Raw genomic sequence first — 24,240 nt, forward strand, 5'->3', positions numbered from 1 at the left:
CTGCACCACTCTAGAAATCGAAATGTAGTAAACGTAAGCCAAGTCTAGGACAATCAAGCCATTGTGACATCACTGATAAGGTTGACTCTTATTGGTGGAATGAGGCATTATGATGTCACAATACCAGATCTGGTTATCAGATGCTGAAACTTTTCACACAATTTATTTATTCAATTTTCTATACTGTTCTCCCAAGTAGAGAATGACATGGGGACAAATTTTTCCCCGTCCCCGCGGGAACTCATTTCCCCATCCCTGCAAGCTCCATCCTCATCTGCACAAGCTTCAAACACTTTAAAATCATAAGTGTTCGAGGCTTGTGCGGTTAAGGCAGAGTTTACAGGAATGGGACAGGAACAGCGACAAAACTCGCAGGGATGGGACGGAGAAATTGTGTTCCTGCAGGCACGGGGATAAATTTGTCCCCATGTCATTCGCTAATCCCAATGAATCCTCTGAAGAGGATTACCGTAATACACCAAAAAAAGACTGAAGGAGAGAGGATGTCAGTGGGAAAGGACCCTCCCTGTGGAAAGAACATCAGTAAAGAAGACCAAACTACTTACAGGTGAGCCTGGGGGTCCTATGGGCCCTAGTGGTCCTGGGGGGCCCTGCTCTCCCCTCAAACCTGCCAGCCCCTGCAAAGAATATAAACCACTGAAATTAAACAAAGTACAATGTTTATCGCTTACTGAAAACTTCTACACTGCTGCCAAAGACTGGTGGAGTCAATTCAGAGCAGTTTATATGAGCTTTGATCATCTGGAGGATGATTTTCCAAAAGGAATTTTCTGACGGTGCTGCATGTGGATTCCACACCTGCCGTACAGCAGTTGGATGGTCTGTAGGCACTTCAGTGCACACAGGTCCTGATTCTATAAAAGACATCTAAAGCTAGGCACCTAAATGGGCATGCCTAGCCAATCTAGGCATCTAAATTAAACCCCCCCCCCCCTCTTAATCCTCCACTGGGAAAGACGGAAAAATGCTTGAGTACCCGAATTTAAACCACTTAGGCCAGGGGTGGGCAACGAGGGCCGCAATCCAGTCCGCTTTTCAAGATTTCCCCAATGAATATGCACGAGATCTATTTGCATGCACTGCCTCCATTGTATGCAAATAGATCTCATGCATATTCATTGGGGAAATCCTGAAAACCTGACTGGATTGCGGCCCTCGTTGCCCACCTCTGACTTTGGCTATAAGTGTTATATAAATCCTAAAAATAAATAATTCATATTCTAAACTGTCCCCACACCCTGCTGGCTGAGGTCTTTTTTATTTTAGGTTTATCGCTTTTATCTTATTTCAAGAATAATAGCAAGAAGGCTATCAATATAAGCGATATTATCAAATTTTGTTTATAATTTAAAGATTCAGGCTGCTGAAACAGGCCATAGTGGCCGAAACACGGACATGTCGAGTCTTAATCAATACAATAAAGGACTTGAGCGTCACAGGCCACCTTTACTGGTTTGTTTGCCTTAAATGAACAAAACCATAAACATTTCAGAATAATTCTCGTATTCACCACCGTGCAGGATGCAGATGAATCCAATACTTACATCTCGACCCGGATCACCTTGCTTTCCTTGGTCACCCTAATGAAAAAAAAGTCTGTATTGGTTCCTAATTCGATTTTGTTCACATCTCTTTTAAGTGGCTAAAAAGTCAGATGCGTATTAATTGCAAAGCTCTGACGATCCATCCACCCACGCGATAGCCTCTGGGTTTTAGTAACACTGTCATGCCAATGTGTTATGTTGTTATAAGGGGCTATGTGATTGAAGAAATACAGTTTTTGCCTAAACTGTCAGTGCAGGTGAATTGAACTGTTTGCAAAATTACTGCTTTCTGAGGCAAACACATATATTGTATCCTCTTCTTGCAACAACATTTGGGTACAGCTATATAGCCTGTGAAAAGGGCAGCAACAAAAATTGCCAAGAGGGGTCATTATTAGGACATAGTAATTTTCCACAGGACAGACTAACTTGCAGTATCTCAACACCACATGTAAGTCAGCCCTGTAGTACAAGGATAGCACTTCTTATAATCAACCACACAAGCAGTATTATTTTTCCATCCCAGGAGAATTAGCTGCTTCTTAAAGGGGTCAGGCTGAAATATTTACCCCCCTACCAAAGCCTTCCCTTTTGCTACAACCTCCCAAGATGGCCTCCCAATGACAGATTCCATCCTGAACATCCTGTCCTCCTTCACCCAACTCATCTCCGCCCCCTAGGGTCAACTGTTATCATGGCAGGAGCGATCCGCAGTCCCACCAGCTTCTTCTGGTACCAGGTTCAAAATGGTGCTAGCAGCTCCCTGCAATAATCTTGTATTATTCCGTGTGCATGGTAATGAACTGTTCTGTATGCACTTGCATGCTCTCCATCTCATTGCTATGTATCCCATAGTACCTAACATTAACATGCATTACGGTAAATATAACAATATAATTTCACATTACTATCCTTTAACACATATTAGGGGACACATAATGCATGTTAGGGTGGTAATACACCTTAATAACTATTCTCCTAAGTGGTACTAATGGGATAATGAATTTCAGATCCCTAATTTGGTCCTTAATGCTCGTTAAAACCACATAAATATGTGAACTTGGTAACGTTTGTGCAAGTGTTTGTTGATGTTGCAGATAAAATTAGACAACTGCATGGAGAACAGATAATTAAACTTCATGATCCATGAAAAGTCTTGGAAAGTTAACTATACTTGAGAAGGCACACAGACATGTGGTGACCTTCCTCTCTGAGCACAGGCAGACTCATGAACAGAGGGCATCCCACCCATAGCCCTATAAGGGTATTTAACTCCAAGTGCCCTCCAAAAACCAGACTACCTTCTCAACCCCATCTCTCACTGTTAACCTTCCTCTTCCTAACCTTGATACCTTTCCCCCTTTGTCAACTTACCCTTTGACCTGGAGATCCATTTAAACCAGGTTTTCCATCCAATCCATTCCGTCCATCAAGCCCTGGAGAGCCCCTCTCTCCCTACAAAGATAGATAGAATGAGAACTTTGATTGCTGGACAGATAAATAGAATCCATGATGTTCAGTCTTGGTTCTTCGGGTTGCACTTATGCAGCTGAAATGATTTCTTGAGAGGACATCATGACTTCTGTCAGCTGCTCATTGGCTTGCCTGATGTTCTTCATCCCACTGGGAATCTGGATGGAACTGCACAGGATCCGGTGGAATGAAGGACACCAGTGAGGGCCTTATCCTAAGCAGATGTCAGCTTTCTACAGGAAAGAGGGAGAAAGCAGGACATAGGAGAATAGCCCGTTGATAGACTTATGACCAACTATAACATCTCATACTTGTAAGAAAGATGCTTATGTTCATCAGAGAAAGTTGCTTATTTAATTGTCTGGTGATGATCAGGTTATAGTGTTTCTTATAGACCTGTTATTTCTTGAGATAATGTTTTCTTCCAAAGGGCCATGAAAGACAGTATCTGAATTTCAGAATGCTGTCAGTTAATGTAGGAGAGAGGAGGACCTTTTTCTTGTGCCTCTCGCCCACACTCACACTAATGCAAACAGGAGAGAAAAATTGCTAAAAGCAGAGCTACTCTCATAGCAATGTGAGTGCACTGTCCCCCTCTCCCCACCCCCAGATTTTGGAGAGATGACGGTTGTTTTGTTGGAGTAAACTCTTTTGGGGGAAGTGAAGAATAAGGCCGCATTTTGATTTTTTCTCTTTTAGGCTCCTAGTGCAGTCATTCGTTCTAAGAACTTTAGATTACCGTAACATATTTAATTTATCCTTATGTAAGAAAAACATCGAGAGGATGCAAACTATTCCAAATACCGCAGTCCGATTGATATTCAATTTGCAAAAGTTTGATCATGTGATGAAATATGATAAATAAATGCACTGGCTGCCAGTAGAGGCAATAATATTAAGTTTGGTTGGATCTGCATGGTCTTGAACCCAGTTATCTTCTCGATCATTTTGAATTTGTTAATAGAATACGCCCTACGCTATTTGCCTTTGCTTCTATAAAGGGATGTGTTTATAAACGATTCTTTAGTAGAATTCTATCATATCAGGCCAGTGTATGGGATAAACATCTTGGTAATTTTATATTAACAATAACAACAACTTTGATTTGTATACTGCAATACCACAAGCGGTTCAGAGCGGTTTACATATACAGCGATGTTACAGAAAATATTGTCAAGTACATTGGTAACAAAATTTCAATTACATTAGTAAGCCGAGAGAGGTTAGGTATAATCGGAAATATGTCAGAGATATAGCAAGGTGGGAAGGAGTCGGAGAAATTTATCACAGAGATTAAGCTCTAACACCTATTTGGCATTTAGAAAATTGTTAAAAACATACTTATTTGATACTGTGAATGTACAGTATCATTGTATATAGTTAACTGAGAGGTAGTTGGAATAAACTGTGAGCACAGGGGAGCAGAAAATACAAACTGCAATCTGATATTTTAGTGGGTAACTATGGGCTCCTTTTACTAAAGGGCGCTAGCGTTTTTAGCGCACGCGGGAAATTACCGCGCTCAATGCTGGCGTTAAGGTCCAGCACGCACGGCAATGTAGCACGTGCTATTCCATACGTTATTAGAGGGGACAGCAGAGCTGAACATGCAAATTGCCAGCTTCAGTGCTGTGAGGGAAATCAGACATCAATGTTATTTATTCACATAAATAATGATATTATTCAAAGCTGAAGGGTGAGGATGGAGGCATTGGAATATATAGATATTTTAAAGAAGCAGCAGAAATGTGTTCAGTGGGGAAGGCAAACTCTTCACCACAACTAAAAGGGCTAGAAAGGAAGCTTGGTGGATATAGCGGCAGATGATCCCAGGAAGCTTGAGCGGAATGGCAAGGTCTAAGGTGGGAAAGAGATCTGGTGTCAGTATTTCCCTGGACATGTCCAGGGGTCTGGATGGCTTTTCATCCCGAGACTTTGCAGACGCCCTCCTTATGCAGGCCCGGGCTTTAAGCTTTTCAAAAGCCGGACAAAGTGCCAGGGTTTGTAAAGCCATCCAGACATACCCTCTAAAAAGAGAACATGTCCGGGTAAATCAGTAACCCTGAAAAGACATTCCAGGGAGATACAGGCAAACAGCTGAGGTATCCATGGAATAATATGTCAGAGGGATGCACGGGAAACTCTTCTTTTGGTTTTCACCATTTCGGTCACTGAATTTCACAGCAGGCTAAATTCAATAGTGAAACATTTTGTTACTTTTTTTTTGGTGTTTTGCATAATTTCAGGTGAGAAATGACACAAAATGAAATAAGGAATGTTTAAAAGCAATAGCAGAAGAAGCCGAGAAACATAGCGCGTTTACCTTCTCTCCTGCCGGACCTTTGTCTCCAGAATCACCCTGCAGCGTTCAAAGACAAAAACAAGCACAGCTCAGATCTCACAAGATGCAGCGCCATACAAGAAAACAGCACAAAGGCAGACACACCGAACAGACGCGATGTGACACAGATCAGAAGCCACAGAAAGAAAGATGCCTTACTCGAGGTCCAGGGAGCCCTCTAGGTCCTTCGATCCCCTGGAAAAACAAATAAGAAATATGAAGAGTGAGTTCATCCCCCCCACCACGATAGCGGTTATTAGCGCAGGGCTCCACGCTGCTCCCGTTGCTCATAGAGCATTCCGTGGAGTTCCCTGCACTAAGAACTGCTATTGCGGTTTCGTCAAAGGACAAAGCCAAGGCTATATCTAAGGGCCTGTTTTTACAAAGCTACGCCAGCGGCTGCCGCGCAGCAACAGCCCCAAAGCCCTTTAAATCTCTATGGGCTTCGGAGCCTTACCGCGCTGCAGCCGCTAGTGCGCCTTTGTAAAACAGGCCCTAAGTAATTTATAGGCAAAAAAAAAACCACATTAATAATCATAAAAAAGTAAAACAAATCAGTCATAAAAAATTAAAACTGTCTTCCTCCTTTTGCTACTCGGAGCTACTCGTGTTTGGGACTGTCAAACCGATGGGCATTTTCCCCTTTATAATTTATACTTTTAATATAATTGTTATGTTAGTGGGTAATATACAAATCCTCCAGGCAGCTTACAGTCTCCACAGCATTTCCCTTTTGAAAACCAAGGGGGCACTTTTGTGCCAGATACAAACGGACTTCCTCACAAAGCGTGTGCAGCGATTTCTTTCACGGGCAAAGCTACACAGAAGATGGAGCAGTGCACATGGTTTTACCTGCTCTAGGAGGCGGGGCAATTTTCAAAGAAGATTCTATCTCATTTTCTATCTTTGCCATGTATTTTTTTGCTTTCACATGCATTAAGTAGCAGATAATTCTTACCCTTTCACCGGGGACACCCGCCTGGCCAGCCTCTCCCTTTTGGCCTTTCATTCCTTGCTGTCCGGGGTCACCTGCATCGCCCTTAAATATTTTTTAAAAAATCCAAATGTTTTGTGTCAGGTAACAGATATTCACTGTGACCTAGAAGTCAAATATTCTGATCCCTTTAGATTCTGCTACTTATGACGCTGTTAAGTTTCCCAGTAGGGATTTAAATGGAAGATATTTTCAGCTCATTTATGGACTTCAAGGCCAAATTTCAGACATTTTTCAATTGAGTGGAGCAGGCGAGCCAGCTCATGCGGCAAGACGTAAAGGCATGTTAATTAATGCACATTCCTTTTTTGTTAGCGATACCAACAGGCAGACCATTACTTCTACGTCTATTGTTTGTTTTCAGCCTTTTGGATGTACAAAGTAACGGATTGCTGTTTTTGCCCTGGAACATTTTAATTGCTTAAATAGAAAACCATCTTCAATTACATGAAAAGTAGAAATATGTTGAATATTTTAAAAAAGAAAGGCAATTGGGGACTGGCTGAGATCAAAAACAAATCAGTAAAGCTTTACCGAGAAGACTCCATGGGCTGATATTCCAACTATGATGGATTTCATAAAATTAAGTGAAAACATACTGCACACGAGAGTTTTTCACAGGCATATCAGAAATGCAAAAATAAATAAATACATGCTGTCACTTTACCTTTTCTCCTCCCCCTCCTCTGTCCCCGTCACCCTAAAAAGAAAGAATTAAGGAAAATAAGAAACATTTTATTAATGTCTTTGGGAAAGGTTCCCGACTTGCTGGTAGCATTTCGAAAGCAAGGGCTCAGACAGAGAACAAAATAATCTGGTTTTCATATTTATGAGAAATGTCCAAAGGGAGGTGAGAATTCTAGGCCCCCGACTGATACGTGCCAGACTTTTTCACTTGTTCGTTTCACAGAGCAATGCTGACCTCACGCGGAAAATGCCAACCCCACCCGCCTGCCTATCTTCTTCCACCCTCAGAGATGAGCGCTGTTGTGTGCTGGAGATCCCAGAGGAAGAAGAAATCGGGAAATAAAAAAGGAGGCGTAAACCTACAGAAATAGATAAAAAGCAAAAAGAAACATGTAGCTTACAGGTCTTCCTGGAGGGCCTTGAAGTCCCTGCAGTCAAGAAAAAAAAAAAAAGAGGTTAACATATTTGGGCAGATTCAGTAAAATAAGGATTTCATAAGTGATGAAACATCCCAAAAATTACCCATGTGAAGAACAATTATAATAGGAAGCTCACATTTATGAACCACTTGAGTATGCAAAATATACCGAATATGGTCACTTATCCATGAAATCGACAGCAGGGTTACTAAGTGCTATTCTGTCGTGGTATGTGTATAGATTATAAATATGAGTGGAGTATGGGTGGGATGTGGACAGCACATGGATAGTGTGGGCAGGCATGAAGCATAGGCAGGTTGTGGATGGAGCATGAGCAAGAGATGGGTGGGGCATGGGCAGGATGTGGGCAGAGTAGGGGCGGGACATGGGTGGAACGTGGGTGGGATGTGGGTAGGGCTCCAACGTACACATGTAACTGGCAGAATAGTGTCAGTAACAAGTGCCCCTTATGCATTTATACCACCGCAGCTCCACCAGCTCTGTGAATTAGGCTACTGCTCTATAACGGAGGGTGCCCGGATGCCGTCATAGAATAGGCTCTCCCGGTGCAGCGCTGGGGCACTAAATAGAGGTACGCATTGATAGACCTGCCCCTGATATAAAGTGTCACTGTTCATATTGGCACAAAGACCTTGCACCGGGTGAGTTTCGCATCTGTTCTCAATGTGAAAATACCTGTGTAGCTTTGCTTGAAACCTTGCTCGGGGGGTACAGTTATGCTTTTTTTTTCACCTGATCTCCATATACGCAAGGAGGAGCCTCCACTTATAAGGTTAGGGTTACCAGACGTCTGGAATTCCCCAGCCATGTCCTCCTTTTTGAGGACACGTCTGGGGGTCCGGATGGCTTTTCAAAACCCGGCACTTTGTCCAGGTTTTGCAAAGCTTCCCATCAGGAAGTGGCATCTGCACGCGTGACATCATTGCGTTGTGTCCGTGCATGCGCAGATGCTGGGGGGGGGGGGGGGGCGCAACGGGGCATGGCACAGGCAGAATGGGGCAGGTCTGGGGGGGCGTGGCCATGGGTCTAGATTTTCCTTTGGGAAAACCTGGTAACCCTATATAAGGTATATGTTAAAAACTTTAAAAGGTTTCAAGAAAAGGTTTATTTAGGGCCATCCGGGAAAACTCAGACATGTCCTCTTTTTAGAGAACTGTCCGGGTGCCCGAATGGATTTTCAAAGTCTCTCCAGGTTTCCTGAGCTCGAGACTGCGTCTGCAGGGTCTCCGAGCCCGCGAGGATGTGATGCAGTGACATGTGATGTCATCGCGTTGCATCCGCGCATGCTAGGAGGCCCGAGCTTGGGAACGGCAATGAGGGGACAGAGCTAGGGGCGGGACTGGAGGCAGAATGGGGCAGAGCCACACGTCCTCTTACCATGGAGAAGAAATCTGGTAACCCTAAGTTTAACCAAGTTGAAAAAATGTAAAGATCAGATGTAAATAAAGAGAAAGCAACTCACTGGTTCTCCTCGGTCACCTTTGTTCCCAGGAATTCCTGGATTGCCCTGCGGACACAAAGATAAAACAGAGTGAAGCAGGCGTAGAGAAAGAAACTTCTGACCCTTCAATGGAGGGTAACTTTATGCTGGTGCATGCCCAGGAGCCAGCTTTGAGGGGGCCAGTATTTTGCAAGGTCCTTCATTGTGCAGCACTCACATTTCTTCCCGACTCTCCCGGGTCTCCCAGGTCCCCTTTCTCTCCAGGGTTGCCACGGGCGCCTGGTAAACCCTAAGAAGAAAAGTCTTACGTCAATGCATTCAGGTAGAACTGTGTCGAACATCTGACAGCATGCTACATAGTCATGTTCATTCTTACCCTGGGACCTCTTTCTCCATTTTTGCCTGGAGTACCAGATTCACCCTAATGGGGGAAAAAAGAAAAATTGCAATAAGTTAACAGCAATACAAGAAATGGGCTTACCGTGTGCTAATACAGGACTTTCACACATACTAAGACAATTTCTGGCATGTCCCTAACATACGACTACTAATGCTTACCATTTCTATAGTGCTACTAGACATACGCATCACTGTACATCAAAACACAGAAGAGACAGTCCCTGCTCTAGAGAGTTTACAGTCTAGTCAAGGCAGACAAACTGGACAAGATGGTGCGTCTATACATTGTGCTCAGGTGGGGTAATTACAGAGGGAATGATAAGACAGATATTGGTGCTTAGCAGGTGGGTTGGAGTTTAGAATTGAAAGCAGCTTCAAAGAAGTGGGCCTTGAGTCTAGATTTGAATACTGCCAGAGGTGGAGCTTGACTATGGAGTCAGGCAGTTTGCTCCAGGCATATGGTGCAGCAAGATAGAAGGGACATAATCTGGAGTTGGCTGTAGAGGAGTAGGGTACAGATAAAAGAGACTTATCCAATGAGCAGGGTCCCCGAGGAGGAGTATGGGGAGAGATGAGAGATACTGAGGAGCCACAGAGCGAATACACTTGTAGGTCAGTACGAGGAGTTTGAACTGTTTGCGGAAACGGATAGAGAGTCAATGAAGTGACTTGAGAGGGGGGAATGGGGGCTTAGCGACATCGACGGAATATGAGGTGTGCAGCAAAGTTCTAAGCAGATTGAAGGGTAGAGAGATGGTTTAGCGGAAGGCTAGTGAGAAGCAGGTCACAGTAGTCTAGGCAAGAGGTGATGAGGGTATGGATGAAGGTCTTGGCAGTGCATTCAGAAAGGAAGGCTCTGAATTTAGCGACATTGTAGAGAAAGAAACGACAAGTTTTGGCCAATTGGATATGTGAAGAGAAGGAGAGAGACGAGTCCAAGATTACTCCAAGGTTGCGAGCTGACCAGACAGGGAGGGTGAGGGTGGTGTTCACGGAAATAGAGAACGGGGGAAGAGGAGAGATAGGTTTAGGTGGAAAGATAAGGAGCTCCGTCTTGGCCATGTTTAATTTTAGATGGTGGTGATACATCCAGGTAGTGATGTCAGCCAAGCAGGACTGAATGTCTGTCGAGATTTGAGATGTAGAGAGATAGATCTGCAAGTGGTCGGCATAGAGGTGATACTGAAAGCCCTAGGAGGGCATAAATTTTTCCATTAGCACATAGGACTTGCAAAAATATTAACACAGTTATACTTGCCACTTGCTCTTTCCGAGGGACTAAGGGGGGGGACTTCATCAACGAGGGCTAAGCAATTTAGCATGTCCTAACTCCATTAGCACATACTAATGATTAGCTTATATTAAATGCTAAGATGTCCATTATATTCCTCAATCATAGTTCCCATTGATAAATTCCCCTGTAAGTGATCAAGTTTCTTAAAAAATTTGTTATACTGCTTGTCATAATTCTAAGCGGTGGACAGGCTTCCTAAAAATGGGATTCTACTTACAATTAAAAACAGTGGATGTACGAAAGACTAACTGACGTACAATAAACAAGAGGGTAGAGGGAGAACTCCATTAAATCAATAGGACACGATAGAGTAATACGAAGTGGGGGTCTTATCCAGAATAGTCAATTAGAGAAAAGTTTCCAATTTCAAAGGCATCTTTAAATAGAAAGGATTGGGATAGAGTTCCAGAGTAAGGGGGGCAGTTACAGAGAATACAGAAGATCCCACGTTAAGCCCACATTATCCAGTTAGCACAAGGTACTGTGCTTGCGCTAACTGGATAATGCTTCCGTGCCCAGTCCCCACCCAGTCCCCCAGGCCACAGCCCCTCCCAAAAATAAGTAGCGCATCCAAAGTCGAAAACTACCGCAAAACCCTTTTTTTTCTCACATCAAGCATTAGCATATTTCCAAAAGGAGCCACATCTTACCGGTGTTCCTTCGTCTCCTTTTTCTCCCCGCTCACCCTAAAAATTGAGAGTTAACCCAGAAAAGCAAAGTTTAAGTACCGAATGCAAGAAATCCGTCGCTTATCGCCTCATATGAGACACACTGAAGCAAGAATGCTTTTTACTTTTTATTGCTGTCTCTATAAAGTTTTATTTGGGTTAGTTCTAATTTATTTTCATAGACCGCTCTATTTAAAAAGGGAAGATCTTGCTTCTACCCGGTCTGACCAAGTATGGCTATTCTTATGTTGTTATAAAGATATGTCTACAACAATTTTATATTCATCTGGCTTTGTAGCCTAAATTTGCAGTGTTCTTTCTTGCTGGGTGAGGATTTACTGGCATGTGCTTAACTATCTTATTGAGGTGTCATTATATCCCTGGAGGCAATTCTGTAATTTGGCACCGCAATGGGACATGCTTAGCGCCACTAAGTTAGAACCATAGAAACATGACAGCAGATAAAGGCCAAATGGCCCATCCAGTCTGCCCATCCACCATTCTCTGTTCCTCTAAGAGATCCCACGTGCCTATTCCATGCTTTCTTAAATTCAGACACAGTCTCTTATCTCCACCACCTCTTCTGGGAGACTGTTCCACGCTACCACCCTTTCTGTAAAAAAGTATTTCCTCAGAGTACTCCGGAGCCTATCATCTCTTAACTTCATCCTTTGCCCTCTCATTGCAGAGCTTCCTTTCAAATGAAAGAGACTCAACTCATGCACATTTATATTACTTAGGTATTTAAACATCTCTATCATATCTCCCCTCTCCCGCCTTTCCTCCAAAGTATAAGTCTGTCCCCATATGCCTTATGACGAAGGCCACACACCATTTTAGTAGCCTTCCTCTGGACCGACTCCATCCTGTTTATATCTTTTTGATATATGTTATATCTCCAGAATTGTACACAATATTCTAAATGAGGTCTCACCAGGGGCATCAATACCTCCTTTTTCCTACTGGTCATTCCTCTCCCTATGAACCCTAGCATCCTTCTGGCTTTCGCCGTCACCTTTTCAACCTGTTTGGCCACCTTAAGATCATCACATACAATCACACCCAAGTTCCGCTCTTCCGTCATGCACATAAGTTCTTCACTCCCTAATCTGTACCGTTCCCTCTGGTATTTGCAGCCGAAATGCATGACCTTGCATTTCTTAGCATTAAATTTTAACTGTCAAATTTCAGAGCATTCGCCAGGTCTTTCTTCATGTTATAGAACATTAGCGCAAACCTACTTCAGCTTTCCTAAAGTTAGGTACAAAATCACATTGGCAGGTGTAGGTGTGTCAATCGAGACGTACAACTGCTAGCAATTCTATCACGTGCATGCCAGCTACACCCTATAGCACTTAGGTGCTACACCGTAGAATAGCTCATCACGCTGATTATTGGCGCTAATGACATGTGCAAGTGGCAAGTACATCTAGGCAACCATTTAGAGAATTGCCCCAATTATGTTTTATATTTTTTGATAAATCAACTCTACAAGTGGTTAAATCAAAATTCTAGAGCAGGCAAGTACTTCAAAAAATAGCACATATAGCCAAAGTCCCTCATCAATAGTGTTATATATGACCATCTCACACACGATCAACAGAACCTCAGAAGCGGCTTACTTTCCATGAAAAATAACGGTTTTGATAGCCACAAGCTTCCTCACTGGCTCAGCTTAATAACCTTGAAACACTCATAATATATTGAACTTATCTTTTAGTGCACGGGGGCTTTTATCTAAAGACAAGCTAAAAGATAAGTTCAATATATTATGAGCACCTTATATTAAGTGTTTCAAGGTTATTAAGCTGAGCCAGTGAGGAAGCTTGTGGCTATCAAAACCGTTATTTTTCATGGAAAGTAAGCCGCTTCTGAGGTTCTGTTGATCATGCGTGAGATGGTCATATATAACACTATGGGAGTGTGTTGACGAGGGGCTTTGGCTATATGTGTTATATTTTTTGATAGTAGCACATTTGAACTTTTATTTATTAATTAATGTCTATTATTCTGTGCGATATTTAGGATATCGTATGGTTTTTGTCTTACTGCTGTTATTCCTTTGTCCTTTTTCTCTGCTTTGAGTTTTTATTTGGAAAAAAGCAGATTCCAAATGGCTGAACGAAATGAAATTACCTCTTTTCCTCGCAGCCCGATCTGCCCGAGAGGTCCTGGTTTACCTGCTTCTCCTTTTTCGCCCGGATCCCCTTGGTCCCCCTGAAACAAAACGTCACATGGAGAGTAGCTGTTACTGCTACATCAACATTTTTATAGTGCTACAAGACATCTGTAGCACTATATAGGAAGGTACAACAATGACATGCTCAAACAAGATGCAAAAGATGATCCTACATTCCAGAAATGCTTATTTCACTGCAACACAAATACATCTTGTAACTCCACAAACCCTTAACACACATCTGGAGACACTTCTTTCCTACAAGAGAGAAATTACCTTTGCTCCAGGTTTGCCTGACAGACCAGTAAGTCCCTAATGAAAAAACACAAACCAAAATATTCACACTCAATTTATAAAATATATATATATTTTTTTTTTATTAAAAACAAACAAGGCACATGATTAGGTTGTTACATGCATGAAAGCCCAATGAATATAAACACAACACCCACTAAGTTGCGAAGAGACAAAAAGTCAACAAGTATCACAATTTTAAAACACCGCAACACCCAACTACTTCCTTATCAAGTCCTCACATGGACTAAGAGAAATGAAAAGAGAATAACCCCCACTTCTACGAAACTCCACTAGCAGTTTCTAGCGCAGAGAGCCGCGCTGAATGTCCCGTGCTGTTCCCGACACTCATAGGAACTCTGCGCTAAAAACCGCTAGTGTGGTTTCGAAGAAGAGGGGGTAAGTGTTCAAGTACTCACCTCGGTCCTAGGTGGAGGGGGGTTTACTCATTTTCTTCCCCCCTTCTGAAACTGCCCTCCACACACACACGCTCCCAGGAGTGCTCCCCCTCATCAAAACATACCACAATTAGCAACCCAAAGCTCCTCTATTACAGCGCATGCATATTAGGCACGCAGAGCTTTCAATGGGACCAGCTTTCTCCATGGGAACTTTAGGGCATGCCCCCAGCCTGCCCATAGCTCACCCCACCCCACCCATAACTCCTCCCCAGTACATCTCAATGGCAGCCTGCTGCACCAGCAGTTGCTTCCCCTTCCAGTGCCAGCAGGAGACGCCTTGATGAAATGCCATCTCCTGCTGCCACAAGACCAGTTCAACAGTTCTTACCACACGACTGGCCCCTTGGCAATAGAGACGACATTTTATTAAGGCATCTCCTGCTGCTGCTGCAGGAAGGGGAAGCTGCTCAGCGGGAGTGCAAGAGATGACCCACAAAAGTGGGACTCTCCCACTGAAAGGTCTGCACCCTCTAGGGTTACCAGCTTTTCGGGATAATAAGGCCAACAGTGACTTACCCTTTCACCTGGCTCCCCTTTTGATCCTGGTTCACCAAGAATTCCATAACCAGAGGGACCCTATATTAGAAAGCAGAGAACAAATGAATGGATGCTGATCTTTGTAGGCGCTTGCAGGCACTGACCTTTTTTAAAATGACTTTTTAATTGGTTTTAAATAATGCAATTACCGCTCCATATATCACCAATTAAAGCAATTAAATTAGGCTACAGTAGAGCGCCTACAACCGCCTAACTTAGGTCACCGTTTTGTAGTATCGGCCCCTTAGTGTTTTCTAGCTGTCTCTGTATAAAATTACCCACATAGAGTAAATACATGCATTTTGCACCTTCTTTCGAGCAGGTGTCAACTTTGACATTGGGGTTTGTAGTCTGTTGGAGCTGGTTCTGGGTCCCTTTATAAAACAGGCAGATCTTTGGATCTCTCACCTATCCTCCCTGCTATATAATTACCCCATAATGTCTTAGTAGGAAATTATATACATGGTCATTAGGGAAAAGATATAATGATTGACCTTTACATAAAAGATTTTCCTCTGCTCTACCGCTGATAAAACTGTAGAAGGAAACAAAGATTTTTTAAATATAACTTACTCGTTCTCCTTTCTCTCCAGGCTCTCCTCTGGAACCTTTGGGCCCTTCTTGCCCTGTAGGGCCTCTGTCACCCTGAAACGCAGAAATACATTAAAATATAGTAGACTGAAGAACCTGTGATGTACTAAGTAGCAAGATACCAAGAATATCTTTAATCTCTCTTTCATTTTACTTGGATAAACAATATGCACTCTTACAGTATAAGGAAGCAAATCTTTATTTAAGGATTAGTAGCCTAGATCTCTTCTCCGTTCTTATGATTTGACAGTGCTGTAAGATCATCCCTCTACAATACTCCTTCATTCTAGTTGCTTCAAAAGATCATTGTACCGTTGATGAAGATTAAAAATGTACAAGTGAAACTCAAGAGCGCTATGACCTAGTGGGCAATCTCTTTAGATCTCATGATTCTTTAGTAAACTAAATTAATATAGTGATAAGATTCATGTCTTGAACTTGAAGCAATTACCTTGCCGCCTTTGCTTCCTGATGGACCACCTTCCTGAAACGAACAAACGGAGAGGTTGGATTTTAGAAGAATGGTCTCCTGCAAGCATATAACCCATCCATCTACTGAGCAGCATCTGAGGAGATCAGATCAGATGAAGCTCCTTCTTATTGTGTTCCTTTAATCGCACTCTTCTTTATCCCTTTAGTAATGTCTCACTTCACGCCAACATCGCCTACTGTACCTCATGGTGTTATAATGACAGTCTAGCCATAAGTACTGCTGGATCTCGCCACCTGACTTATTGTAATGATGAATTGTTTAGCACAAGTTAAAGGATTGTCCATCATATATGAGTGAGTCTCAACCACCAAGAATTATATTATCTATATAGAGAAACCCAAATTATTATTAATTCCTCGGTGCTTTACTCCCTGCAATATTCTCTGCAATCCAGGGACATGACCTTTAATTTACAGGAATCACTCACCAATTGTCCAGGTTCACCCGGCGGGCCTCGGTCTCCCTGATCAGAAAGAAGAATGCAAAGTTTAGCAGGTGTATAACGAAAATGCCTTACGTGGTCTTCCTTGATACCACACAGCACAGACATAGTAACTATTATTTCCGGAGTCAGTTTTCAGCCCTGAAGTCACTGCATTAATTTGAATGCCTAAACTAGTCGGTGTGCATGCAACTTAAATATTTAAGAAGCCAGTCAGCACCAATAATTGGCACTAGTGAAAAATTACGTACACAGCTTTCTAAGTGCATTCTATACAGTGTGCAAATCTCAGAGTGTGGCCAGGGGAGGCGCATGGATCGTGGGCACTCCTCAGAGGTAGGTGCATTGCTACAGAATACGACCAAGCCACATGCAACTTAGGCACAGGTATGTAGGCCTGGTTTTCATTAGCTTAAGTAGGTGCGCCTAAATGTCAGTGACACATACGGCCATTAAGCTCAATTCTGTACACTGTGTATAACTTCTATAGAATTCTGCTTAGCGCCATCCTTTTCGATACCAATCTTTTAGGTGCCAAATAGAATAGCCCTAAGTGGCTGGATAACTTCCATTCTTGACTCTCTCCCCCCCTCACTCCCCCAACCTAACTCCTAATTATCTAGATCAGTGTCTCGCAAACTTTTTCCGCTGTGGCACACTAAACTCAGGGCTGCGAGTGCAGGGACTCTGAGCATGCACGGAAGTCAACCGGTGATGTCACATGCATGTGCGTGACGACATCACGTCGACATCTGCGCATGCTCAGAGGCCCCGTAGACGCAGCCCTGAGCTTGGGGGCCTTCCAAAACCCGGTCAAACTGCGGGTTTTGGAAATCCCTCCATCGCCGGTGGGGGAAAGGGGGCAGAGAGGAGGGAGAGGTGCCGGCGCCAGCAGTGACCGACTTGTCTCTTGCGCAACACACCTGGAATCTCGCCGCAGCACATAGTTTTCAATACACTAATCTAGATAAAATCCATCCATCTGGCGATTTAAACGGCCTGCGATGATCTGGATCATGTTAGAAAATACACAGATAAGTGAGTTATGCATTTGCAATGGGTTTGCCACCTGTTGGTGAATACGTAACCTGCTATGAATATTAGGCTATCTTATTTTGTCTATCTAAATATGGAAAGTTTTAAAAGACAAGTTAAACATATGAAAGGACCAGTATGAAACATTCTTTGATTGGAGAGTTTTTCATTGTGGTGCTGTCGTGTGGCCTTGTCACCTCACTTACTAGTCAAACGTTAAGAAAAGAACTCGGAGACTTTTTACCTTTTCCCCTCGGGGTCCAGCAGTCCCTGGTGCACCCTGTTATGGAAATTTGAAAACAGGCAGGTCAGATAAACATCAACTCCCCCCACCCCACCTCCCCCCCAAAAAACAATAATGAGGTCAATTCCATCTGCAGCCGAGCACATAACGTCATATTTTCTACGTCTATCTTTCTGCGCATTTTCAGCAGAAGTCTTGTTCAGTCATCGATTCTGAGTTTGTTGGACTACTGCAATGTTATTTATTTAGCCTCTCATAAAAGGAATATCAAAAGACTACAGCTTCTCCAGAATACGGCTGTTTGACTGATTTTTAAGTTGAGAGAGTCAGAGCAATGTGACAAAGTACTATTTAATATAGAAACATAGAAGATGATGGCAGAAAAGGGCTACAGCCCATCAAGTCTGCCCACTCTGCTTACCCACCCCCTGTCTATGCCCTAATGACCCAATTTCCTTATCTTGACCCTCGTAGGGATCCCACATGGGTATCCCATTTATTCTTAAAGTCTGGCACGCTGTCTGCCTCGATCACCTGCACTGGAAGCTTGTTCCAATGATCAACCACTCTCTCTGTGAAGAAATACTTTCTGGTGTCGCCATGAAATTTTCCGCCCCTGAGTTTGAGCGGATGCCCTCTTGTGGCCAAGGGTCCCTTGAGAAAGAAAATATGTCATGTCATGTTGCATTGGCTTCCGGCCAAGGCACGGATACTCTTTCAATCGGGATGCTTCTGTTTTGAAATGTTGGCGGGCCTTGTACCAAATTATTTCATTGGTCACTTCCTTTTCATCGAGAGAAAATTAACCCCACGCAAGCTTACAACATTTGCATTTCCTTCAGTTAAAGGTTGCAACCATAAGCGCTTTTTCCAAAGAATTGTAGCCTACCAGGTTGTATTATGGAAAAGGAATTTTGGTAAACTGTTATAGGATTCTAGTTCTTATCAGTTTTTTAGAAAGGCATTGAAGACTTATTTGTTTGATAAATTATATAAATGAGTTTATAATCTGTTATGCCTGTAGAGCTCTCTTATATTGTAAACTGCTTTGAACTGAAAGATACAGCGGTATATAAGTGTATTTTTATGCTATGTTATGTATTTAAGAGTCACAAAATATAACAAACAATTCAGACGCCAAACGTTTGTTCACACGAAAGAAGAAAAAAAACCTCAGGTCATGGTGGGTCATTGAACCAACCCTACCTCCTCTGCATCACTGGCAAATCTGGCCAAAAATATTTTTATACTACGAAAATGCTAACAATCACCAATTTGAACCTAAGTTCAAATCCAAGCACCTGGATGAATGATGCAACACTGGTTTACACTAGTATTTTACTGTATCGGACAGAAAATGAGCACCCAGATGCTGCCATGGAATTAGGGTTCCAGATGTCTGGGAAAACCTGGACGTGCCCGGAGGGATTTTCAAAACCAGGAATTTGTCCTGAGGCGACTTAAGGCTTCTAGCTGGCTTATAAAGAATAATTAACACATGTAGATAACTTGGTGGTTGTAGAAAGAATGTTTTAAATTGTAACCTATTTGACCCTCAATATTATGTGATATTCAGGTTCAACTTACTGCATTCCCTGTAGGTCCAGATGGTCCTGTTGATCCTTCTGTCCCCTGAAATAGCAAAAGAGAGTCCCTAGCAGTATGACTAGAATAAAGATACTGAGTAGAGTACCATCTTTCTTAAGTGGCCCCGCCTCAAGAGAGGCAGCATAGTAGAGATTAAGGCCCTGATTCTCTAAAGCTTTCCGTGACAGTAAGAGTTGTTAAAAAGTGCTCTTACGGGCCCAGAAAGCTCCCTTCCAGAAGCACAAAAAAGGGTCTCCACGGCTACTACTATTAATTATTTCTACAGCACTACCAGATGCACGCCCCAATCATCGCAGCAGCCACCGAGATGCCAATGCATTCCAAGGAGCTCATTAGCATCCTGAGTTCCCCTTTTGATGCACTAAAGGGAACACCCTCCCCCCCAACTCTAACGAAAAATAGGGCCCAACATTTTCCAGCAGCTTTAAAGCTGCCAGTAGACGGTGTGCTTGTGTTGTGTGAGCACAGTGCACCCATAAAAATAAATAAAAACAGTAAAAATAAAATAAAACAAACATGGAGTGACTCCTGTCCATTCCCCCTCCTTCCGTCCCCCCCCATTTCCCTCCACTAGCCTGGAATCTCCCCTCAGCTGAGCCCCACAATGAAAAAAACACACCTGGTAGTCTAGTGGGCTACCGCCCCCTATACCTTTTAGTTGAAAATGTTCGGCAGGAGGGATGGCAGACCTTCTCTTCCCAGTGCATCCTTAGATGCGATGGGGGGGGGGGGGGGCTATGGTTCTTATTGGCTTATGCGCCTATGGCCTCTCTAAGAGAAGGCAGCCATTTTAGTTAGCAGCTCTGCACACAGCAGGAGCATAGGAAGATCGCTCCTGCACTGGCTTAGTACTACCAGGGATTTTACAGGTATGCTTGTTACTAATTGGAGAGGTGGGAGGAAGGTGAGAATTGTTAGAGTTGGCCGGGACAGGAGGCGGGAGGGATCCCGCCTATCCTGGCCCACCAGGGATTTTGAAGGTATGCTTTTTACTAATTAGTGAAGTGGAGGGAGAGAAGAATTGTTAGAGTCGACCAGGATAGGAGGCAGGAGAGATCCTTCCTGTCCTGGCACACCTCTGGATCATCAGGTCTTATGGCAGGCCAGATGGAGGCCTCCAACAGGTCTGGGGTAGGGGGTGGGTGCTGACCCCCATTTTGGGGCCCAAATTCCTCGGTTTATATTTGCTCAGGGTCACAGGGAGCAGTGCAGGATTTGGACCCACAACCTCGGGGTGCTGAGGCTTCAGCTCTAACCATCACAACACACCCAGGGACTCATGACACGGAGACCAGACATGTATATTTGCCTAAGACCCAATATAGACCTTTTTGACAGAGTGTAACCTATTAACATGCAGACTCTAGGTTATTTCAAGTGCTCAATTTTGCTTTCATTGGAGGCTTACCTTCAATCCAGGCTGGCCAGATGATCCCCGCTCTCCCTAATCATAAAAACACAATGATAAAACAATGCAGAAGGGGCGGGACTGGGGTAGAATGGGGCGGGACTTGGGGCATGGCCACAAGTCTGGGTTTTAGCTTTACAAAATCTAATCCTAATCCTAAACTAGCCTAATTTTCAAGATGTCCTCGATGAATATGCATGACATAGAATCACATGCAATGGAGGCGTGCACATCTGTCCCATGCATCTGCATTGTGGTCATCCTGAAAACCTGAGTAGATCATTGTCCCCTCTAAGCAGAGTGGGAGTCCTCCACCTACAGTCCTGCCAGTGGGTGGTGCTATTTCACTATCACATTTTCAATAGTGAGTGACCAGCAAGCTCTGCAGGACTCCAGAGGACCTGCCTGTCTTTAACCATTGAAAACACAATACTGAACCCACCTCCCCCCTGGAAGCAATGCAGTTGGAAGGCATCTGCTCAACTTAGAGGGAACAGTGGGCTGGATGTGCTCTAAGGACTAGGTTGATAACCAAATCGTAGGAATGTAAGTTAGCTGCTTAAGGTTGAAGATTCAAGCTAACTAAGTTGACATCTTCCAGGAAATCTAGGCACACGTGTTTTTGACTGGCTGCATGGATCCGTCTTGGTGGCAAAATTTAGCTGGTTGGGGGGAGGGGGGAGTGATAGAATACTCAAAAATAGTGGATTAACTGCTTCCTCCTGATTTTACCTGGCTAAACTTTTTCAAAATGTCTTCCTAAGCCACTGAAGCCAATACAAAGAATGTTGCTGGTATAGAATTAAGGGGAATACCAAAGCAAATTTCTGATTTATATAATACACTGCCCTTGGCAGATAGTAGAAATGGAGTTCATAAGTTTTTAGACTTCAATATGGTTTATTTAGTGATATCCCTCCTTTAACAAGGTGGGTTTCACAACAAGAGTATTACAGGGGTGCATGGCAGTTCCATAAGGATAGTGAAATACACCTCCAGTAGACACTGGCTAGGATGCAACCAACAGTTAATCAGTCCAGAAAAGCAAGCAGATTAATGGTGTTACATTTCATTGGCTAGGCCAAGCTCCAAAGCCTCTAATAAGGCATCCACTTTGAACTGTAGATGGCTTTTTTTTTTTTCATTTTCATTGATTCTTTGGGGGTAGGGGGTTGTTTCACAGTTTTTGTTAAGTGTGCCTGGTGAAGTGAACCTTGGATATACACCTCAGGATACTCAATGAACAATGACAGTAATTGCAGGAATATTCTGCTGAACACTTAATATCAACTTGATCTAATTACTACAGGAGAATGAAGAAGTGTAGAAGCAATAATATTGACCAGTGCTGTAATTCTACAATCAGTGGTTCATGCACTGGCTTCCCAGTGGATTTTAATCAATTAAAGCACTGATTAGATCATAAAGAATCCCTGAATCTCATGTCTGCCAGCACTCAACCCCAGCAGTTCCTTGCCTAAGTGACGCTCTGTCAGAAGGAGGTCTCACCTTCTCTCCGGCTTCACCAGCCTCTCCAGGAGAACCACGATCCCCCTAATGCAAACAAAAAAATATGTAAAGATGTACTAGGTTGTCACTGTTGTCCCCAATTTCTTCTCTTTCTGACTGGGAATTTTCACTGGACAATATCTCTCTCCGCCCAGTATCCCAGTATTTCCAGACATAAAGAAAGGTAGTAGAGATATATTTCAGGCAGCAAAAAGCGCCAGTGTCTACAAAGAGAGCAATATATGATTTATCTGATTTACATAAAGGTGCAGTGACATGGTGGCATAATGTCCCTATGTCATAAGGTACAAATATAGGATATATCTACAGTATATTTTAATCTATATCTATCTATATTCTTATTTACATATATAAACGTAAATGGGAGAGAAGAAAGAGAGGAAATGAAAAGCTGAGAAGACAGGGGAAAGGAGAAAGAGAAGATAGTTATTGAGTTGAGATGTAATCTATAAGTCGAGATCGTATAATCTTATGATATTTGCTGATGTATATGATTTTTAAGATGTTTAAATTCTGAAATGTGAATGTGATAATGTGAGCTGCCTTGGATAAAAGCAGATTAAAAATGTCTTAAATAAATAAATAAGAGGAAAGGGAGAGAGGAGACGGAGAGAAGATGAGAGAACTGTCGAAGACAAGCAGAGTTGCTGAAAACCATAGTGCTTACAGTTTAAGAGAAGGTGAGCAGAAAAAGCCGGCTTTTGACTGTTTTCTTGAATATAGCAATGGAAGAGGGAAGAAATTCCAAAGGAGCGGACGAAGGTATGAAAAAGCTTCTCTCTGTCTACCTCAGGGTCAAGAAAAACTGAAGCAAGTCACTCGGATATAGGAATCAAACACAATACAAATTCCTGCTCCCTGGACAACGCAAAGGAGCTTACTTCATATCGGAGAGGCTTCTATGCACTTTGGCATTTTACTCGGTCCGATGCATAAACCATGCAGGAGAGAATCAACTAAGTGACAATAAGATTATAGAACAGAAAACAGAAAGCTAATTCTGTATTGAATTTTTGCATTCATGATGAAAGTGAATTTCCTTGCGCCTGTTCTTCCCTGCCGCCTCCAAAACTCTCCACCCTCCAAATGTTTGCCTAGCGAACATTTTCCATCTTCACCTTTTCTCTCATTACTTACTTTACTGCCTTGTTCACCAGGAGGGCCTCTGGGACCCTAGAGAGGATGCAAAAACAAGAAAGCAATCATGCGTTGGTAGATGAACCTTGATGAATCAACAGGGCAGTTTCAATAACTCAAAACTATGAACATTTTACTCACTTTAATAATGTATAATCGAACTTGCCAGAAACTACTGTCTAAAATGAGCAGAATACAAACTAACCACAGTGAGCAATTATTCCGTTAACGGAGCTTTCGATGATGATTAAGGGATGCAATTCGTTAAGGGGCATTAACCACATTAGCACGCGCTGCTAAGATACCCATAGGAATATAATGGGCATCTATTAATTATTTCTTTAACACTACAAGACGTACGCAGCAGTGTACAGCGTCACAAAGGAGAAAGACGCTGCTCAAAGGAGCTTACAATCTAATGCTAACATGGTGCCCCTTGGTGAATTCCCCCCTAATTATCCTCTGAATATTAGAGGCCCAGTGTAAAAGTCACCTAGAAACTGCAGTGACCTCTGGTAAATAACCTGATCACTGGAGCAGAGCATATCATTAATGCCTGCACAGACTTGCCCCTCTCCTTTCAGTTGATTGGGCCTCTCCATGTGAGGAAGAGCTTCCAGAGATTCACAGTTTAAAGGATATTTCATCTTGCTCTCTCGAATATACAAACATCACCATTTGCTTCCAGTTGTGTCCCTCAACATTTTGCTGAGTCGGTAAACACTAATACTTGAAAATGACTCCTGATAACCCCGACTCAGCAAAATGTTGGGGGACATAACTGAAACCAAATGGTGGTGTTTGTATATATGAGAGTGTGGCTCGGGACAATATAGCTACCTCATATTTCTTTTGAACCAACGGTTGCACGAATACACAGTTTAACATGACATGTCAGGTTAGTTGCTGGTTATGTAATGTTGAGCAGTTAAGGTCACCTCCATCCAAAAGTTCCCATGAAAGGAAATATACAAGAGTT

General features: G+C 42.9%; 1 protein-coding gene and 1 long non-coding RNA gene across 9 annotated transcripts in view; one reads left to right on the forward strand and one right to left on the reverse strand.

Moving 5' to 3' along the window:
* COL7A1 (collagen type VII alpha 1 chain) overlaps positions 1-24,240 on the reverse strand; it is a 169,726-nt gene that overhangs the window by 69,679 nt on the left and 75,807 nt on the right. For all 8 annotated transcript variants that reach the window (XR_004537416.1, XM_033926742.1, XM_033926744.1 and 5 more), the window contains 23 exons: positions 23,262-23,297; positions 22,104-22,148; positions 20,595-20,630; positions 19,166-19,210; positions 17,579-17,614; positions 16,285-16,320; positions 15,816-15,848; positions 15,347-15,418; positions 14,753-14,812; positions 13,758-13,793; positions 13,439-13,519; positions 11,285-11,320; positions 9,318-9,362; positions 9,159-9,230; positions 8,963-9,007; positions 7,462-7,488; positions 7,041-7,073; positions 6,338-6,418; positions 5,539-5,574; positions 5,362-5,397; positions 2,940-3,020; positions 1,566-1,601; positions 567-638 (listed from right to left, as the gene is read on the reverse strand). Coding sequence is in view for 7 of the 8 variants with exons in the window: in XM_033926742.1 (XP_033782633.1) it covers positions 567-638; positions 1,566-1,601; positions 2,940-3,020; positions 5,362-5,397; positions 5,539-5,574; positions 6,338-6,418; positions 7,041-7,073; positions 7,462-7,488; positions 8,963-9,007; positions 9,159-9,230; positions 9,318-9,362; positions 11,285-11,320; positions 13,439-13,519; positions 13,758-13,793; positions 14,753-14,812; positions 15,347-15,418; positions 15,816-15,848; positions 16,285-16,320; positions 17,579-17,614; positions 19,166-19,210; positions 20,595-20,630; positions 22,104-22,148; positions 23,262-23,297 (1,116 nt within the window). In the remaining variant the exon portion in view is untranslated. The remainder of the gene's footprint in view (positions 1-566; positions 639-1,565; positions 1,602-2,939; positions 3,021-5,361; positions 5,398-5,538; positions 5,575-6,337; positions 6,419-7,040; positions 7,074-7,461; positions 7,489-8,962; positions 9,008-9,158; positions 9,231-9,317; positions 9,363-11,284; positions 11,321-13,438; positions 13,520-13,757; positions 13,794-14,752; positions 14,813-15,346; positions 15,419-15,815; positions 15,849-16,284; positions 16,321-17,578; positions 17,615-19,165; positions 19,211-20,594; positions 20,631-22,103; positions 22,149-23,261; positions 23,298-24,240) is intronic.
* Positions 1-24,240, forward strand: part of LOC117351455 — a 107,365-nt gene that overhangs the window by 35,316 nt on the left and 47,809 nt on the right. The window lies entirely within an intron of this gene.

This window comes from Geotrypetes seraphini, chromosome 17 (assembly GCF_902459505.1).
Source record: "Geotrypetes seraphini chromosome 17, aGeoSer1.1, whole genome shotgun sequence".
In the NCBI taxonomy this organism is placed as follows: Eukaryota; Metazoa; Chordata; class Amphibia; order Gymnophiona; family Dermophiidae; genus Geotrypetes; species Geotrypetes seraphini.